We start from the raw sequence: 15,982 nt of genomic DNA on the forward strand, positions 1-15,982 counted from the left end.
TGACAAAATTAACAAAATCAATTTTCTAAGTTTTAAAATCATCAAAGCTTTTAGTATTGGCATTTAGATTCTATTTCTAGGTTTGAGTTCCTTCTCATTTTTAATATTTTGAAGTTTGAAAACATGAATATCAGCTTTGAAATGTTTCTCATCAATTGTATCCAGCTAAATGTTTCAGCTGAACCAAACTGACAGTTTAGGGGTTACTTTTTCTTGAAAACTTAAAATACTGTGCCTGGATTTGGAAGAGGAGATTTCAAATGCAAAATGCTTATATGACAGAAAAACATTTCCCAACATATCTCTAGTGGTTCGTGGTCTCTCTAGAAGACAGGAAAATACCACTAATAAAATAAACAGTATTTTGAATATAGAAGTAATGACAAATCAGAATGAGTGGTGTGACTCTAACTAAGGATTAGAGAAGCTGATTTATAATTTAAACAGGGAATTCAGGAAGCTCTTTACTTGCAAGGAACAGTTTGACTATTGTGCCCTTTACAAAAGATGGATAAACAATCTGTGGGTTATGGATATTTTCCTTGCCAGTTGTTCTTTATTTATCATTGTCAGATTTCCTTGCTTGATAAAGAAAAATATAATGGTTTATCCTATAACTCAGATGAAAGCACTAATTATGATGAAACTCCCTTTTGGGCAAGGGAGAAAAACAAAACAGAGGACTGTTTTATATAATACAATGACAGCTTTCTTACTGCATCTTTCACTTTAAGGAAGCTAAAACTACAGCTCCCTGAAGCTGGAATATCTGTAATTTCTGTCTTGATGGGGAAGTGTTCCACAGAACTGCAATTACAGATCAGGCATTACACAAGTTTGTTCTCCACAAAATTGTACTTCTGTCTTTTCTATTGTTCTAGAACACTACTATTTCCTTTTACTGTCATTGTTCCATCAATTAGTGCTCGGGGAAGAATCTGTCCCTGACTAGGTGGGTGCTGTTAGTTCTGCTTGAGTGGGGGAAAAGAATCTCCATTAGGAGAATCACTTTAAAAACTTTAATGTCTCTGCTTACCTTCCAGAATACAAGTCTGCTTGCTCAAAACACGATGATCCTTCAGTTGTTCTTGTTTCCAGGAATTAGTTTAGTAGATCTTCTTGTTGAGCAGGTATTGTGCAGTGCTTTGAGATAAACAGCATGTATTATCACCTAGGCAGGTAGATTGATGGCTTGGGTCAGGTTGTCTAGGCTAAGGATGGAAAGTTTCTTGAGGTTGCCCTCAGTTGCTGTGCAGAGTCAGCTGGGAAAGGATAACCACTGCCACTAGACAGACCTCCACTGTTGTCTAAGCCAAGGTGCTGCAGACTTGGCATAAAAGGTGTTTTGTTGTTTCTTATCCCATATTGTGGGCATCACTGTGTTTGTGGGCTGCCTAGCTAGATGAATTAACTGTGTAGCATCAGATCACCTCTGAGATGATGTTTGGTACAGCTCAGTGATTTCATTCTGCTCTGTGCATGTCTCTGCCATGGAGCATTAATATGATTAAGAATTAATCCTCAAATTTGGTGTTTTCAGTATCTCATCTGTCAAAAGGTTTGTAAACTCCTTTGTGTTTTGTCAGTGATGCTTTTACTGCAGGATCTGTTAATTGTCACAGAGAATACCTGATTTCTCTGCTTACTTGACTCTGTGAATGAGTCAGAAGTAAGCTTGTTAAATTTCATGTGGCTCCATGGGTAGATGCACTATAAATTTACTTGTGCATAGAATATATTTGGTTGATTCAAGAATCAAAGGTAGCATAAAATTTGTTTGCTTAACCAAAGGGATGTCTAGTCTTCTGAAAATCTTGGCTAAGATCAGCAATTTATTGAATGAGATGAGTGTTTGAAAGGATAAATTGGGTACCATCCAGCACAGAGAATTCTGTCTGGTTTGCCACTGAAGTTTCTGTCTAAAATCACAATAGAAACTCAAGTGAAACATCCCTAGCATTTATCTAAAATAGCAGATGTAACTGTAAGGATAACGAGGATATTTGATTTTGTTCTCCTTATAATGCCAAAAAATGGAGGTTTAAACCCTTCTCTGTTGCTTCATTTGATTGCTCTATTTCAATGTAGCATATTCCATTTCAAAACAGAACTTTGGATTCATGTAGGTCTGATATTATATTCTTTATGAGACAAAGTTTCAGAAGATCAAAAGTACCCTGTCTAATTTTAAACTTATATTTATGCTTTAAAATTATTTCTTTTCCCTGTGGCATGCCACAGGGGGCATGTGGCTGCATACAAACGTGTCCAGGTTCTTAGTTTAATGTTTAAGTCAACAGGCCAAGAGTTCACACCTTTAAAGCTGCAAACTGTAGGAGAACAAGTCTTAGATGATCAAGGTAATCAGTCTCCAGGCATCAATGTTCTCATCTGTTAATACATGCTACTATTTTCTGTGCAAAGCAGATAAGTGGCAAGGAAAAACAGTCTCATGCTATAGAGCTGGCTTGCAGTTTTCAGGACTTGCTGTAGGGAAGATCTCTGTCAGATTAAAACAGTGCTGGAATTCAGGAGGCAGAAAAAGTAATTTCTGGTCTCTGCGTGCATCCTCTATAGTCTCAACAGTCAAATTAAACTCAGTGCAATTTGATTTGCAATTTTTCTGAGCAGGAAATCATGAAGTACTTACAGTGTGACCAGATATGTATTAATCTACAACTGAGAATATTTACTTTTACTCCACAACTTTGATTAAAAGGCCAAAGCAGTTGTTGAACAAACTGATTTAGTTCAATGAAGGCTGGAATCTATGCCACATGCCTAATTTAATGAAAATATATCTGTTAACTTCAGAGAGAGAAATTATGTGTTTAAAATCATGTGCCTGTTCAAACATGTTGGTTTTTAATGCTTGCCTATGTAACACTTACCATAGTCCTCTTTAAATGGCCAAACTTGAAAGAGCACCAATTCTGACAGTATCAGTCTGGAGTAATTCCTGGCACTCAGGCATCTGCTCAGACTTCAGACTGCAGAAATTCCTTGCTCACACTAAAATAATAACACTAACAATTGCAGCCTCATTGTTCCTTTTCAGAAACCCTTTGAAAATCTTGTCAGGAAGAACTCTTTTTATCTCAACAAAAACATAACATACAGGTCCCCTGTTCTTAACCCCAGGATGCTTTAAGAATAATCTAGTCTTGTCCAACCACAGTGTTATTGACAAGTGAAAGCCTTTTTTGTGCTTTGTAATGCCTTTAGAAGCAGCACAAACAATATTTGTCCACATAGGACAAAACCTTCCCAACCAATCCTTGTCATTATATCACTTTAGACTTGTAGAATTTGTGTAATGGAGAATGGAAGACTGTGTCTATATAAATCCAGAGTTCTGATTGAAGTTGGACACACAAAATTTAAATAGAAAGGGCTTAAAATATTTTTCATAGTCTGGTTTGGTCTCATCCAGGCTTCAGTTATAAGACAGAAACAAACTTTGTAAGGAGAAAATGTTAAGCCCTGCAGCACTTGCTAACAGCATGCTGGAGCATTGCATTAGTATCAAAGGACAGAGAAAAGAGAAACAGTCTGTGGAATAATACAGATCTCCTTTCCCAGGAGTCGGATTCTCTGTCCCTGCACGGTATCAGCTGGGCTTGATTTTCCTTTCTTTGTGATATCCTTAGCAACCATTGTCTTAGAGTGATCCATGTAAGAATAGACTAAATGACTGAATCAGACATGGAGTTCACTTCTCTCACCATCAGAGGAGGAAAATACAGATATTCACTGCCACAAGCACCAATTTCCTGCACTCTTAAGTTACAGTTAAAGTAAGAAGTAGCTGATAGAACTTGGAACATACTCATTAGTATCAATGTTCACATTTGAACATTTCCATGCCTCATTTGTCCAAATGATTATTTGGCTGCAAACTGTCTTTTTCTTTCCTTCTAATTTCTTCCTTTGTACTTGATTTCTCCTTTTACTTATGTTCTTCTACTACTTCTTCCTTTTATTCTCTTTTCCACTCCCTCTTTTTTTTTTCACTAAAACTTAAAAAGCCTTGCTCTCAGCTTCTTTCAGGCAATTTGAGATTGTTTTGTGCAGTATAATCTCTGCCTTTCATATTCTTCCTGCAAATCCTAAAGTACCTGGAGCTCTTCTTCCTAACAGAGCTCCACAGAATGAGTAGAGTCAGTATTCTTTCCTCTCTTGTTCTGCAAGCCAGGGCATGCCATAATATTTGCCTTTGATTTCAACAAGAGCCTATTTGGACACTGAAGGGCTCTAATGGCAGTGATGAGTTGGAAAAAGTCTTTATCGTGGTCAGGTCAATTAAGCCTTATTTGTACACATGGGCCCTGACCACTATATGGACAAACATTGTGCTACTTTAAAAAGCATCAGAAAGCACAAAAAAGGCTTTCATTCGTCAATAATACTGCAATTGGGAAAGATTAGATTCTTCTTAAGGCATCCTGAGGTTAAGAGGATGGGAACACTGTGGTTTTATTGAGATAAAAAGAGTTCTTCCTGATCAGATTTTCAAAGGGTTTCTGTCATGGAACAATGAGGCTGCAAATGTTAGTGTTATTATTTTAGCATGAGCTAGGGACTTCTGAAGTCTGAGCAGATGCCTGACTGCTACAATCAAAAAAAGTGCCATTAAGCATTTGTAACACTAATGTGGTATTAAACTGTGTAACATTATGCATGAATTAAATATTTGCAAAATTATTTCCATGGAAAAAATATTTTGATTATCTGATGCTTGTCTGTACGTGCAGCAAAATTGGATAGTGTTATAAATTGAAAAATAAAGTCAACATCAATTTTATGAGGTGAGAGTAATTCTAGGGCAAAACGCCAGTAGAAGAAAGAAATAGCCATTTCATATAGGCTCTGGTCCTACAGATGTTCAAATGACTATTTAAATATCATCTGATAATCTTTACGTGGGGAAAAAATGCAGAAATTCTACTCATAGCTCCTGGAGAAGTTTTACAGAGACTTTGTCTTAATATTTCTTTCATTTAAGCTTTATAGATGTGTTTTCCCTATGCCCTTCTAAACTTTCTAGAGAGAAGAAATTAGCTATGTTTGGCTGTGGTAATTGGAACATGCAAATTCTGCCTGGTCTGAAGGTATCTGTTTTGGCCCTCTTCCTAGTACATGCTTTAAGTCAATCATACAATTTTGCTATTTATTTTATTCAATTTGCAATCAAAACATGACAACAGAATTGTAGATATCAGGGAGATCCCAGCCAGGACATTCTCATTATTCTGATCTTTCTTCCTACATGAACTGACTTTCTATAGTGTTACCAACTATTAATTATTGAATTGGGAAGAAACAATTGCTGAAGATTTCTTCTTTCCTAAAAAACTCAAATGGAATTTGGTTGCAGAGAAATATTAAATTACTTTGAACATGCTAACTTGTTGTTTTCAACAATCTTAGGATGGTGAACAAAGATTCAACTGGTCATAATTTCCCTTCCCCATATCCTCTCTTTTGGAATGTAAAAAGACAAAGTCCAGCCCTAAATCTCCATTAAGATGCAATTGGCATGCTGGTATTTTTGAAAGTCATAATTCATCTTTCTTCTTTAGGATGATTTTCCTTACAAGTTCTGTAACATGTGGTCTTATTTCTTCAACAGAGACAGTGGAGTCCCAAGCCTTTACTACTTTCCCATTGGGGTCCACCAGGTATTTCCAGAAGTTCCAGGTTGGTTCTTCTCCTGTAGAATCTACAGAGGGGAGGAAATGTTAAATATTAGAAAATCATGTTAGCCAATTCCTGACATTTGTTCATGTCAATTTGATGATTAACGTCTCAGAGGAAGAAGGAAAGTAAAATTAAGAGGAAGTTCAGACTGAATAAGATTAATTTTCTGACAGAGAGCTTTAGCTGGACAGTAGTCCCTTGGAGACTAATGGAAACAGGGAAGTTTGAGACAGGAGAAAGCACAATAATCAGCGTTAAAGTGGGTGAGGAAATGTGTGTGTGTGGCTGTGCTATACAGATATACCTGACACAGCTGAAGACTGATAGGAAAATGGAATTTGGCATGACAATATAGCTGTACTAGGACTGATTACTTGCCTGTCCAGAGTTTTCCCTCCAAAAGCACCCAGTATCATGTGCTTCAGAAGATTGTTTCAAGAAATGCTCCATGAAGAAATAACAAAGTAATTGTTCCAGGTTTCCACCTAATTCTATCTACTACAGTAGATCACATACTCTTTTACATGAGTCACACTCTTCCCCTTTACTATGCTGCTATGTGACTAACAAAATTTCCAGGACTTTCACTTAGACCAGGAACCTCATCCCACTAAAAGCACAAGTACAGACACTACAGAAAAATTAGCATATTTTTTTCCTACTGATTATATATTGGGCAAACCTCAGGAGGAATCAGAGGTTATTTCAAAGTATCAAGACATAGCCAGACCAACTCTTTGAACTATGTTGTCATTGTGCTGCATAAACACCCATAAACACCTCTGTGGGCAGGCCAACAGGAAAACACAAGTTTTGCAAATTTCCTGGGACATGTCTGCAGGAACAGCCCTCCTGGGCAAAACAGTGATGGAAGGATGTGAAGAGGATTGCAGGGAAGTTTGGCTAGCAGAGTGATCCATTACAGATACCTGTGAAGAGGTGAGCTTGAGGTAGTCAAAAATAATAACACTCCTGTAAACTCAGTGGTACACGGGAAAACACTGGGGATAAGCAGCAGGGATCTGGTCCTTGCAGAATGCAGCTCAGGTATCACATTGGGCTTTACTATATTCCATTGCTGAAAGACATTTCCTTCACATTGGGTTAAGACTGACATTTTCATTTAGCATTTAAATGGTATTTAGAGCATTTGTTCAGTGCAACAAAAGTAGTGCCTTGACAGGGAATATGCTGCATTGATGGTAAGAAGCAGCAAAACCTGTTCAGGTCTCAGTGCTGGCTATCAAATGGATTGGAACTGCAGGAACTGTACAGTATGGCTGCTCCAGTGCTTGGGGAGGAATGAAGAAGGCAGCGTTCAAGGACTTCTTTTAGTGCCTGGCTTCACTTTTTGATTGTTTAAGTAAATTATGAGGTGTTTTGCTTCCACTTATCCTACAGCTCTAGAGATGAATCTTATAAATCCAACCAGCAACACAGTTGTCACAGGAGGAGCAGCTGCAAGGCTGCAAAGTGGAAAAAGGAATGTCAGGGTGTTGTATGCATAGAGTATTTCAAGACCTGTATTCCATATAGAAGTTTATTGGACCAGCTTTGCTATTGATGTGTCTTTATCTCTGGAGATAATTTTGGAAGGTAAGACAAAGCTGTCAGATGTTGACAGAGAGAGAAATCCTGCTGTGTGCAGGAGGAGGGACATACATGACTTCTGACCCCTTCGAGCCTGACAACTCTGGGAACACAACCATATATATTTTTATTCTGTTGGGTGGTATTTTGTGTTAGAGGAATTCTTTTCTGGAGAAACAACCCTCCAGCACTGCAGGTTACTCACCAATCAAGTACTTGAAGGCAGGAATTGCACCAGCTCCGCTGACTGTGATTTTGCTGAACATAGGGAAGGAGGCACCATAAGTCTTTCGTGCAAAGCTCTCAATTTCTTTGTTGGTGTCTGGTTCTTGCTGCCCAAATTGATTGCAGGGGAATGCCAGCACATTGAAATGGTAGGGGCCCAGGTCTCTCTGCAGCTGCTGCAAGGCCTTGTAGTGGCTGTCTGTGTACCCACACTCACTTGCAACGTTGACAACTAGAGACACCTGAAGAACAAGAGAGCACATTTAAAAATGTGCTGCACGTGTCAGATTTCCAACAGGCAGGCCGGAATGCAGATTGTTAAAAAAAAAAAAAAAGAATGTCTAGGGACTGTGACTGAACACATATTTGAAACTACATCGAGTTCTGTTCACAAAAGGATGATTTAATATTTCTTTTATGTATTCCTCTTTGGCAACCATTAAGATAATTAATCAACTGCTAAGCAATCTTAATTTTCAGTTTACAGAGAATCTGTATTTCTCCATTCTGCCTTTTGGACAGTTTCTAAGCATATTTAAGAAGTGACCATCCAGCTCAGATATACCAAGCTGCACGAAAGGAACTTGCAAATTACTGTAATTTTTGTTGTTTATTTTTCTATTGTGAAGCATCTTCACTGCAGCATCTTTCCCTGCACAGAATTTGGTGCCCATACAGAACCAGCTGATCCATGTATCATTGCCAGTGCAGATGGAAGTAAAGAGAAGCTGGAAGTTAATAGAAGCAATTACAGGATTTGGGGTTGGTCTGTGCAGTGTGGGCTGTAAAATTTCCCATCTCTTCTAGAGTAAATCTACTCAGTTGTGACAAAATGACAACCTTGCACAAAGGTTTGCCTCAATTAAATTCCAAGAAGTGAAGGCAGCCCACTATCCTCTGAAGTCATTCCTGCAGTGGATCATGTTCAATGCTGTGTGCATCATGTCACTCAGATAAGAGCACCAGGCATGTGTTTGCCAGCACAAACCCAGCTGGGAGGAAGCTGTCACAGGCAGGTGAGCACTACAGGAACAACAGAATTTGTTGGGACAATTAAGTGACCTAATCCTGAACTGACACATATTATAGCTTCTCAAAACCTTGAAGAATTTTTCATTGGTTTTTTGAGATATTTTATCCTTAAATAATTCTAGAATTTATTTTTAGACTTACAGTTTTTATTATTCTCATGAATTTTCCAAGTGTGAGTTGCTGCTCATTCTACATAAATTGAGTCTATTCTAATACTGTCATACAAAAGTATTTAAGGAAATACGGTGTGTCAAATAAATTCTATTTAATGGGGAAAAAAAAAAAAGGCTACATGTGCACAGTGTTTTTAAAGCCAGAAAACAAATTGGCATGTAGAAGTGTATGCCTGGGTAAAGTACAGGATCATAAGACGAAATATTTAGAAGGGGTAGGAATGAGTAAAGAAAAAGCTAACGGGATGTTGGTGTTTGTAATTTCGTACATAAAACATTAACACTTACTTTGTGTATTTTCTACTTTGTATAGCGGTATGGCTATCACAGAATCACAGAATATCCTGAGTTGGAATGACCCATGAGGATCATCGAAGTCCAACTATTGAATTTAAAGTGACTTTGGAGTGGCACTGTTTTCCCTGGAAGACAGGTAATCTTACCAAGCACAAATTGGTGTAATCTTCTTTGTGGTGTAATGTGTCAACAGGATGCAATCTAGGCAACCCCTGTACATTTGTATATGAAATATGACCTGCAGCCATCTGACTGCCAAATCATCACTTTCATTCAGACAAAACTTACAAGCTCTGCCTGAAATTTTAAATTCAGTCTCTTAAAAAAATCCAAAGTTATGGCATATAATTAGATTTCTTTTTTCAGAGAAGAGGTAATAATTTTATAATGCATTCCTGTTGCAGACTCTCAGCATTTCAAATGGAATTTATATGTTGGACATAAAAAATAACTATTGGCAGTTCTGTTATTTTCAAATAATCTGATTTACCAAGCATAGTGATGACTGTAGTTTAGTAAGAAGTAAAGATAAATTGTACCACTAAGAGCTGAAGTCACATGTAATTCTTTCACATGAAATTGTAGAAGCTTTTTTAAAGACAGTTTACGCCTTAGAATTTTCATGATGCAGAAACATCATTTCATGATTCACACACCTTATTTGAATTCATATCTATTGGTACTTTATCTCAAATAAAATGGTAATGTAAGAATTTATCACTGGAGGTTTGGGGGAAACAAGGTTGTGTAGGCATTGTGTTCATATTAAAACAGATATGAAAGATGAATTGCCAGTGAAAGCAATCAAGCTTTGTAACTTTTACTTGATTTTAAGTAAAAAGAGGGCTTGAAAGAATTCACTCAAAAAGAAGCAACAATTTTAATTTACAGCTGTTTACAAACAGTAATTACTTGGCATGGTGGTGAAAGGCTTGAGAGCTCACAGTGCAAATGTCCAAACATATTCCCACAAAACAGATGGAAATCATGTGCAGCATTTCTTGGGATGGCAGACACATTATGCTTCTCTTTTTCCCTTAGAAAAATGTATTCTCTGTAACTGAATTCTCCATTACTGAAGTCCATAATATAATAGTGCAAACCTCTTAAAAATATAAGTGACGCACATAAAGAAAACTTTCATGATCTATTAGTGTTTCTCAAGGAATGTTTAAAATGATTCTTTAAAAATTTTACTGAGTTATCTTTCATGTGTGTGGTTTTAAAAGTGATTTCATGTGATTTTTTTGGTCTGTATTTTAATTTTAATAAATAACAATCACTCTTTTTGCTTTCATCTGGAGGCTGTACTTTGACATCTTACAACTATTAATGATTTAAATTAAATTCAATATGCCTGACTTAAGGCTCTGAGAGTGCAAGTCAAGCACACCACCTAGTGTGCAGTGCAAACAGTTCAATGGACCTCACAAAATGATTTAATTTCAGCTGAATTCTTTGTCAGCTGTTGTCTGACCTCTTAGTACTATCCTTCCCTTTGCTTGGAAAACCCATTCATTCTAGCAGTGAACTCATTTATTTAACACTGCAAAAACTCTTCTTGCTCTACTTAATGTTTACACCAGCCTGCCTCCTTCAGGAAAAAATCCTGGGACAAATTTAGGAATCTGGTCTCAGCTTCAAGTAACCCTTTGTGCATCTTTCAGCAGAGACAGTGGATACTTGGGTTTTCAGACCCTGAGATTCTTCACGGGCTCCATCTGACTGATGGAAGAACTAGCCTCAAGTGTCAGATTGCACCAACTCACTGAGCTGCCACCTTCATGGAAAAAATAGCAATATTTGTGCAGTAATTCATGGCTGTGCTCTGTATTTATACACACTCAGCAATGCCACATTCTTGGGTTGCAGCGAGCTCTGGTCCAAAATGCCTGGCACTACTTTCAATAATAACACTTAGTTAAAAATAATACTTTGATTGTTATAGCGCCTAATTTTTTCATTTTTATAGTACCTATGGTTCAAGATTTCCAAAGGCACTGCACTGACACTGCTTAATTCCACCCCAGCACACTGTACTTAGCTGGGTGCTAGATTGGTACCATTACATCAAGATAGGCATAAACACAGCAGGGAACAGTTGATGTTTGGGAGTTCTAACTCCCAAATAGGTACTATTTTTGGTAAGAATACTGCCTCTTACAGTGTATCAGAGATACAGACCATAAAATAAAATATAAGATTATTGAATTAGATTAGATTAGATTAGATTAGATAGAAAATTAATCCTGTTTGGATCCTCTTGATTCTTGTGCAACCATCATCACTGCTCTTCATTTTAAATGAAGATGGGTCAATATTTTATGGTGTTGTTGAAAAACCACAGAAGGATGGCCTTCTCCACAACACAGTGAACCAGACAGTTTTTTGATCTATTTCACTTGTGGAACTCTTTTCTCAGTGGTAATAGTCCTTCCTTTCTTTACTATATGAGAGAGGGTAATTGTGGTTTGTATCAAGATACACTCGAATAGAAAGTGAATTAATATCAGTCTTTTTTTTTCTTACTATAAAAATTTGTTTCAATGATCTGAATACACAGAAGTTTATATTAATAATGAGTTATTGAAGAATGATCCTGCCAGTCATGAATTGTGCTGATTGTTTATATTTAGCATGGCTCTTGTGGTTTTAGAATTAGCAGACTTTATTAATTTTTTTTTTTTTTTAGAGTCTGGAAGGCTTTGGATATTTTTCAATTCCTAGTAAGTTTCTTGACCAATTAAGTAGCTATTTAAATAAATTAGCTGAGTGACTGAATTGAAGAAAATGTCTTCTCTACATCTGCCAGAAAGCTTAAGGCTGGTAAAAGCTGGTTTAGCAATTAGCAGACTATTGTTCCAGGAGCTAACTAGTGACTCACTTTCCTTAAAACACCACCAGCACACACGTAGTACTTTAATATTATTTGCTTTCTTTTAATAGCTTTAAAATATTATGATAAACCTACGCCTTAACATTACTTATCTAACTGCAGATTTAAGCAAGTTTATTTTAAGAAATAAATGGGAGTTTTAATTAACCTTTTTCTATCTTGATACTGAGTTCTGACAACATAATAATAGAAAGGGATGTGTTTTAGTGCTGTAATTTTCTTTAAAATTGTGCATATGCATTATCAAAGAGCAGGTAGCCTGAACATTAATAGGATCTCTGAACACAAATCTATCTTTTATTCCATACAGAATCTGAATGTCACTTTTTTTGGAATAAACTATTCCATGGGGCCTAGCAGAGATCAAGGAATACCATTCATCAATGGTGTTATCTTTCCCAGGCTCAGCTCTAGAGCTCCCCTTTATGAAACCAGTCATGCCTTGGGGATGGCCTGCAATCCCAGCACGGGGGTACAGCACACACCCTGAACCTGCCTGGGCAGGAGATTCCACACCAGGCTCTGCAGCTTGTTCCCCAGGGGATGAACACCCCCAGCTCTCTGTGGAGTGGCTGCAAGGAATTTTGCTGAGTTCCCCCTTAACTCCTTCCCATGTGGATTCTGGCCCTGAGATAGAGAAGCTACAGGTGGTATTTGCTTATTCAGATTAGCAGATGATGTGCAGATAAAATATGCCCCAGTAACAGGATTTATTGACAGAGCCTTTGGAAGGAGCTCATTAAAAAAGCACAAATATTGCTCAAGATTAAACAGCTTCCATGTTTTTCTCCACCACAGATATTTGAGTGGGCATGGGACCAGTTCTGCTGTATCTCAGCTGTGAGTGGAGGGGGATGAGGACTTTGACCAGACAAGATTTAGACCTCTCATTTGGTCCAAATCCACCAGTATCCCTTTCTGCTGAGCTCAGGAAAATGTGCATTGTCCCTGTGTACCTTCTCTGTCTTCCTGCCAATGTCTTAGTGACCTGCTGCTATGGACCAGTGAGCTCAGACACCTGAGGAGGGGAGAAAGGAAGGTGGAAACAAAAAAGCTGGAGAAAAAGGGTAAAAGTGAGACGTGATGCTGCCTTTTTGGGCAGCAGCTAAACTATTGGACTGCCTGACTGTATCACAGACGTGTCACTTGAGTGCTAAGAGTTGCACTTGTGGGATTTATGTTGACTTTAGCTTCTGTAATTTGTGAACAGGGCTATTAAGAGTTTATAGTATTAAGTATAATCAGTGTGCTGAGTTCTCTTTTCACTCTTCCATAGGTATTGACCATCTCCCCTAGATGATCAAACCACTAATAAAATAAAATAAAATAAAATAAAATCAGATTATAGTCAAGGACATTGTTTTAAAATGGTATGGAAAGGTCTGCCTAGAAATCCTTAATGTAATATGCAGATAAAATTTAGAAGACATCATAAAAGTATATGTGTCTACGTGCAGTTCTTCATATTGCTGTCCCACCAAAAAGCAAGAGAGGAATTGCATGTTGTTACAATTTCCCCATACTCTGATACTTTATAATGTCTCTCATGTTTTTACTAACTACGGTGAAATCTATTTACTCCGTTAGCCACTGCTAATCCTTCAAATCCCCTTTTTTTTAATGTAGAACATTAAAAAGTAATGGGATTTAGATAAGAATAACATATAACAAGTCATGCAGTTAGAAGGCAGAAATAAACTCCAAAAGTAAGTTACACAAAGACACAAACTTCCTGAGCTTCCAATGGAACAGGCAGAATCCAGAGCACTCCATCTTGCTGCAAGAACGGCAGGAGGGCAGCATTCCCTGCCTGCCACGTCTACAGGCAGCAGGCGGCTGCAGCAGGAGAAGACGCGGACACACACGGGGGTTAGACTGCAAACGCTTTATTGAAGAGGAGCCTGTGTTAGCCAGACGTGTTCGCTAAAGGGCAGCGCGGTGCCCCGTCAGCCAGTCCGAGCGAGCAGCCCAGGTGCACACGGGTTCTCTCCCCCCGCTCTCTCCGAGCTCTGTCCCCCCGCGCTCGCTCCGCGGACATGCAAGGGCTGGCTGTTAGTGAGCCCGGGCGGCAGCCGCCCCTCCCCGCCGCACTTACCGAGCCCCTGTACTTCTCCAGAGACACAAGCTTGCCCCTGATGTTTACAACTTTGAAAGTGTAAAAATCAGGCTCCTTCTGCCGCGTAGCGGAAAAGGCTAAGAGCAGGAGCGCTGCAATTGCGAGGAGCATGGCTAGAGGGATGAGGAGGACTTTGGGGAAGGAGGAGGCAGGCTGGTGCTCCACACTGCCCTCCGGGTCCAGCATGCTGCACGGCCGCCGCGCCTCTGCCGGCCCGGCCTGGCCGCGCTGCCGCAAACGGCTCGCTGCTGCAAACGGGCCTTTTGCGGCACTCGGAGCTCCGTCCGCACCGCTCCCGCTCCGTGCGGGATGGACGAGCTCTGAAACGCAGCGTTTCGTGCTGGAAGTGGTGCGTTGAATAAGGGCGGTTATGGTTTTACTAGCTGGCTCAGTCTGCGGGATGCCAGTCACAGAATCGCAGGATATTCTGAGTTGGAAGGCATCCCCTGAATCCAACTCGTAAGTGAAGTGTCCATACACGGGTCAAACCCATGATCTTGGTGTTATTAAAGATCCTGCTTTAACTATGATGGATTTGCGAGTGGCTTATTTTGGTGTACTAACCATAGCACGTAGTAACTACGGTGTAATGTCAAAGGACAGCAGTGGCTTGGTTGCTACTGGTTACTGAGGCAGCGCTCTGAACGAGAGTCACAACACACCATCAGCAAAACCAGAATCACCAACGCCACATAAAAAAGCCACATCAGCCAGGTCTGCGGGGAATTCAGCTCTGCATGCACCTGGCTGGTGAGAAGTGAGTGGCCAAACCACTGGTCTCACAGTGTGACATGGGAGAAACCACACTGCCAGTGGGTTTTCAAGCAAGAAAGAGGCATAAAGCATCTGGAACTGAGTTTGGTATCAAAGCATTCAGACATTCAGAGCCAAAACGCTGCCTCAGTGCACTGATGTAATTTTTGGGTTGTCTGCAAAAAACTGCTTTGAACCGTTCTGCCTGCTGGAAGAAAGGATTTGTACTTAAAAAGCAACAACAGAAAGCGCTTGATGGTCATTGATTTCTTCTTGGACCAAGAAACTGGCCAGCCATGGCTATGATTATGATAGTTCTTGGCAAAGAAAAGCAAAATGCGGTGATTTACAGAAAATAATTAAGAGTGCCTCCAAGACATATTGGAAATTTATCTTTTGAAGAGCAAATTACATTTTCAAATCTCCCTTTGTGTTTGGGTTTTTTTTTTTTAACTGAGTTTTGGTAGAACTTTGACATTTTGATTAAATTTGCTTAGGTAATTCAAGCATGACTGGCATTACGGTTAGTGAAGAAGCCATGTATAGCTAGTTGAAAAATTTAATTATAATTTTAAAGCATTTCAGATTTTTCACATTTTTATGTATTTCAGTTAAAGTAGACATCCAAGATCAAGAAATTGTGTAATATGCTACAAAAATATGGAGATGGATAGATGGAAAATCTTCTGCCATGCTGTCCACAGGAAAGATACACTGTGGTGAGGTGAAGTTCTTTGCAGATAAGTGGTATTTTCCTGTATACTTTCCTGGCTCTAGTATTGGCTAAGAACTTTTCCTTTAGATGACAGTCAAGGATTTCCTCGTTTGATAAGTAAATTATCTGAGAAAATTTAGAGTTTCGTCAGACACAGCTGGAAAAAGAGAACAGGACTTTAATATGGTATAGCCATTTAAATAGATTTTAAAAATCTAGTAAATCCTAAAAATGATCTTTAAAAATCATTCCAATGATGATCAGCATAAGCTTTTTTTGTCAAATAATTAAAAAGAAATCTACAATACACATTTACATTTTTGAGGAATAATATTTTAGTAGCTTGGGTATAGGACTAAAAATGAGACATCATACTGCAACATGAGACAAGTTTTGCTCGACAAAGAAGACTTCATAAAATCAACTCCCTACAGCTTTATGATTATCATCTCTGATTTCTAGATAAAATTTAGTGGCTTTCAGAG

At 38.6% G+C, this 15,982-nt stretch overlaps 1 protein-coding gene and 1 long non-coding RNA gene across 2 annotated transcripts; one reads left to right on the forward strand and one right to left on the reverse strand.

Annotated features, from left to right (window-relative positions):
• Positions 1 to 1,005: 1,005 nt before the first annotated feature.
• GPX7 (glutathione peroxidase 7) lies at positions 1,006 to 14,248 on the reverse strand. Its single transcript, XM_085067587.1, has 3 exons — positions 14,009 to 14,248; positions 7,496 to 7,757; positions 1,006 to 5,722 (listed from the first exon to the last, which is right to left on the reverse strand). Exons 1-3 carry the CDS (start codon positions 14,213 to 14,215, stop codon positions 5,559 to 5,561), a joined length of 633 nt encoding a protein of 210 aa, XP_084923713.1. The 5' UTR covers positions 14,216 to 14,248; the 3' UTR covers positions 1,006 to 5,558.
• On the forward strand, positions 5,717 to 9,468 carry LOC146433708 (uncharacterized). The gene is made up of 4 exons (XR_014853685.1): positions 5,717 to 6,639; positions 7,102 to 7,296; positions 8,323 to 8,531; positions 9,034 to 9,468. It is a non-coding gene; the product is annotated as an uncharacterized LOC146433708 (long non-coding RNA).
• Positions 14,249 to 15,982: the final 1,734 nt, after the last annotated feature.

Source organism: Lichenostomus cassidix, chromosome 8, assembly GCF_008360975.1.
Source record: "Lichenostomus cassidix isolate B80296 chromosome 8, HeHo_3.0, whole genome shotgun sequence".
Lineage (NCBI taxonomy): Eukaryota > Metazoa > Chordata > Aves > Passeriformes > Meliphagidae > Lichenostomus > Lichenostomus cassidix.

What these genes read in the sequence shown, in the direction of transcription:
- GPX7 (XM_085067587.1), bottom strand. Translation starts at nt 14,215, where the DNA reads ATGCTGGACCCGGAGGGCAGTGTGGAGCACCAGCCTGCCTCCTCCTTC. An exon ending in TGGAGAAGTACAGGGGCTCG is followed by an intron (nt 7,758 to 14,008) that starts GTAAGTGCGGCG and finishes CTTGTTCTTCAG; the next exon opens with GTGTCTCTAGTTGTCAACGT. An exon ending in TGCCTTCAAGTACTTGATTG is followed by an intron (nt 5,723 to 7,495) that starts GTGAGTAACCTG and finishes TCCCCTCTGTAG; the next exon opens with ATTCTACAGGAGAAGAACCA.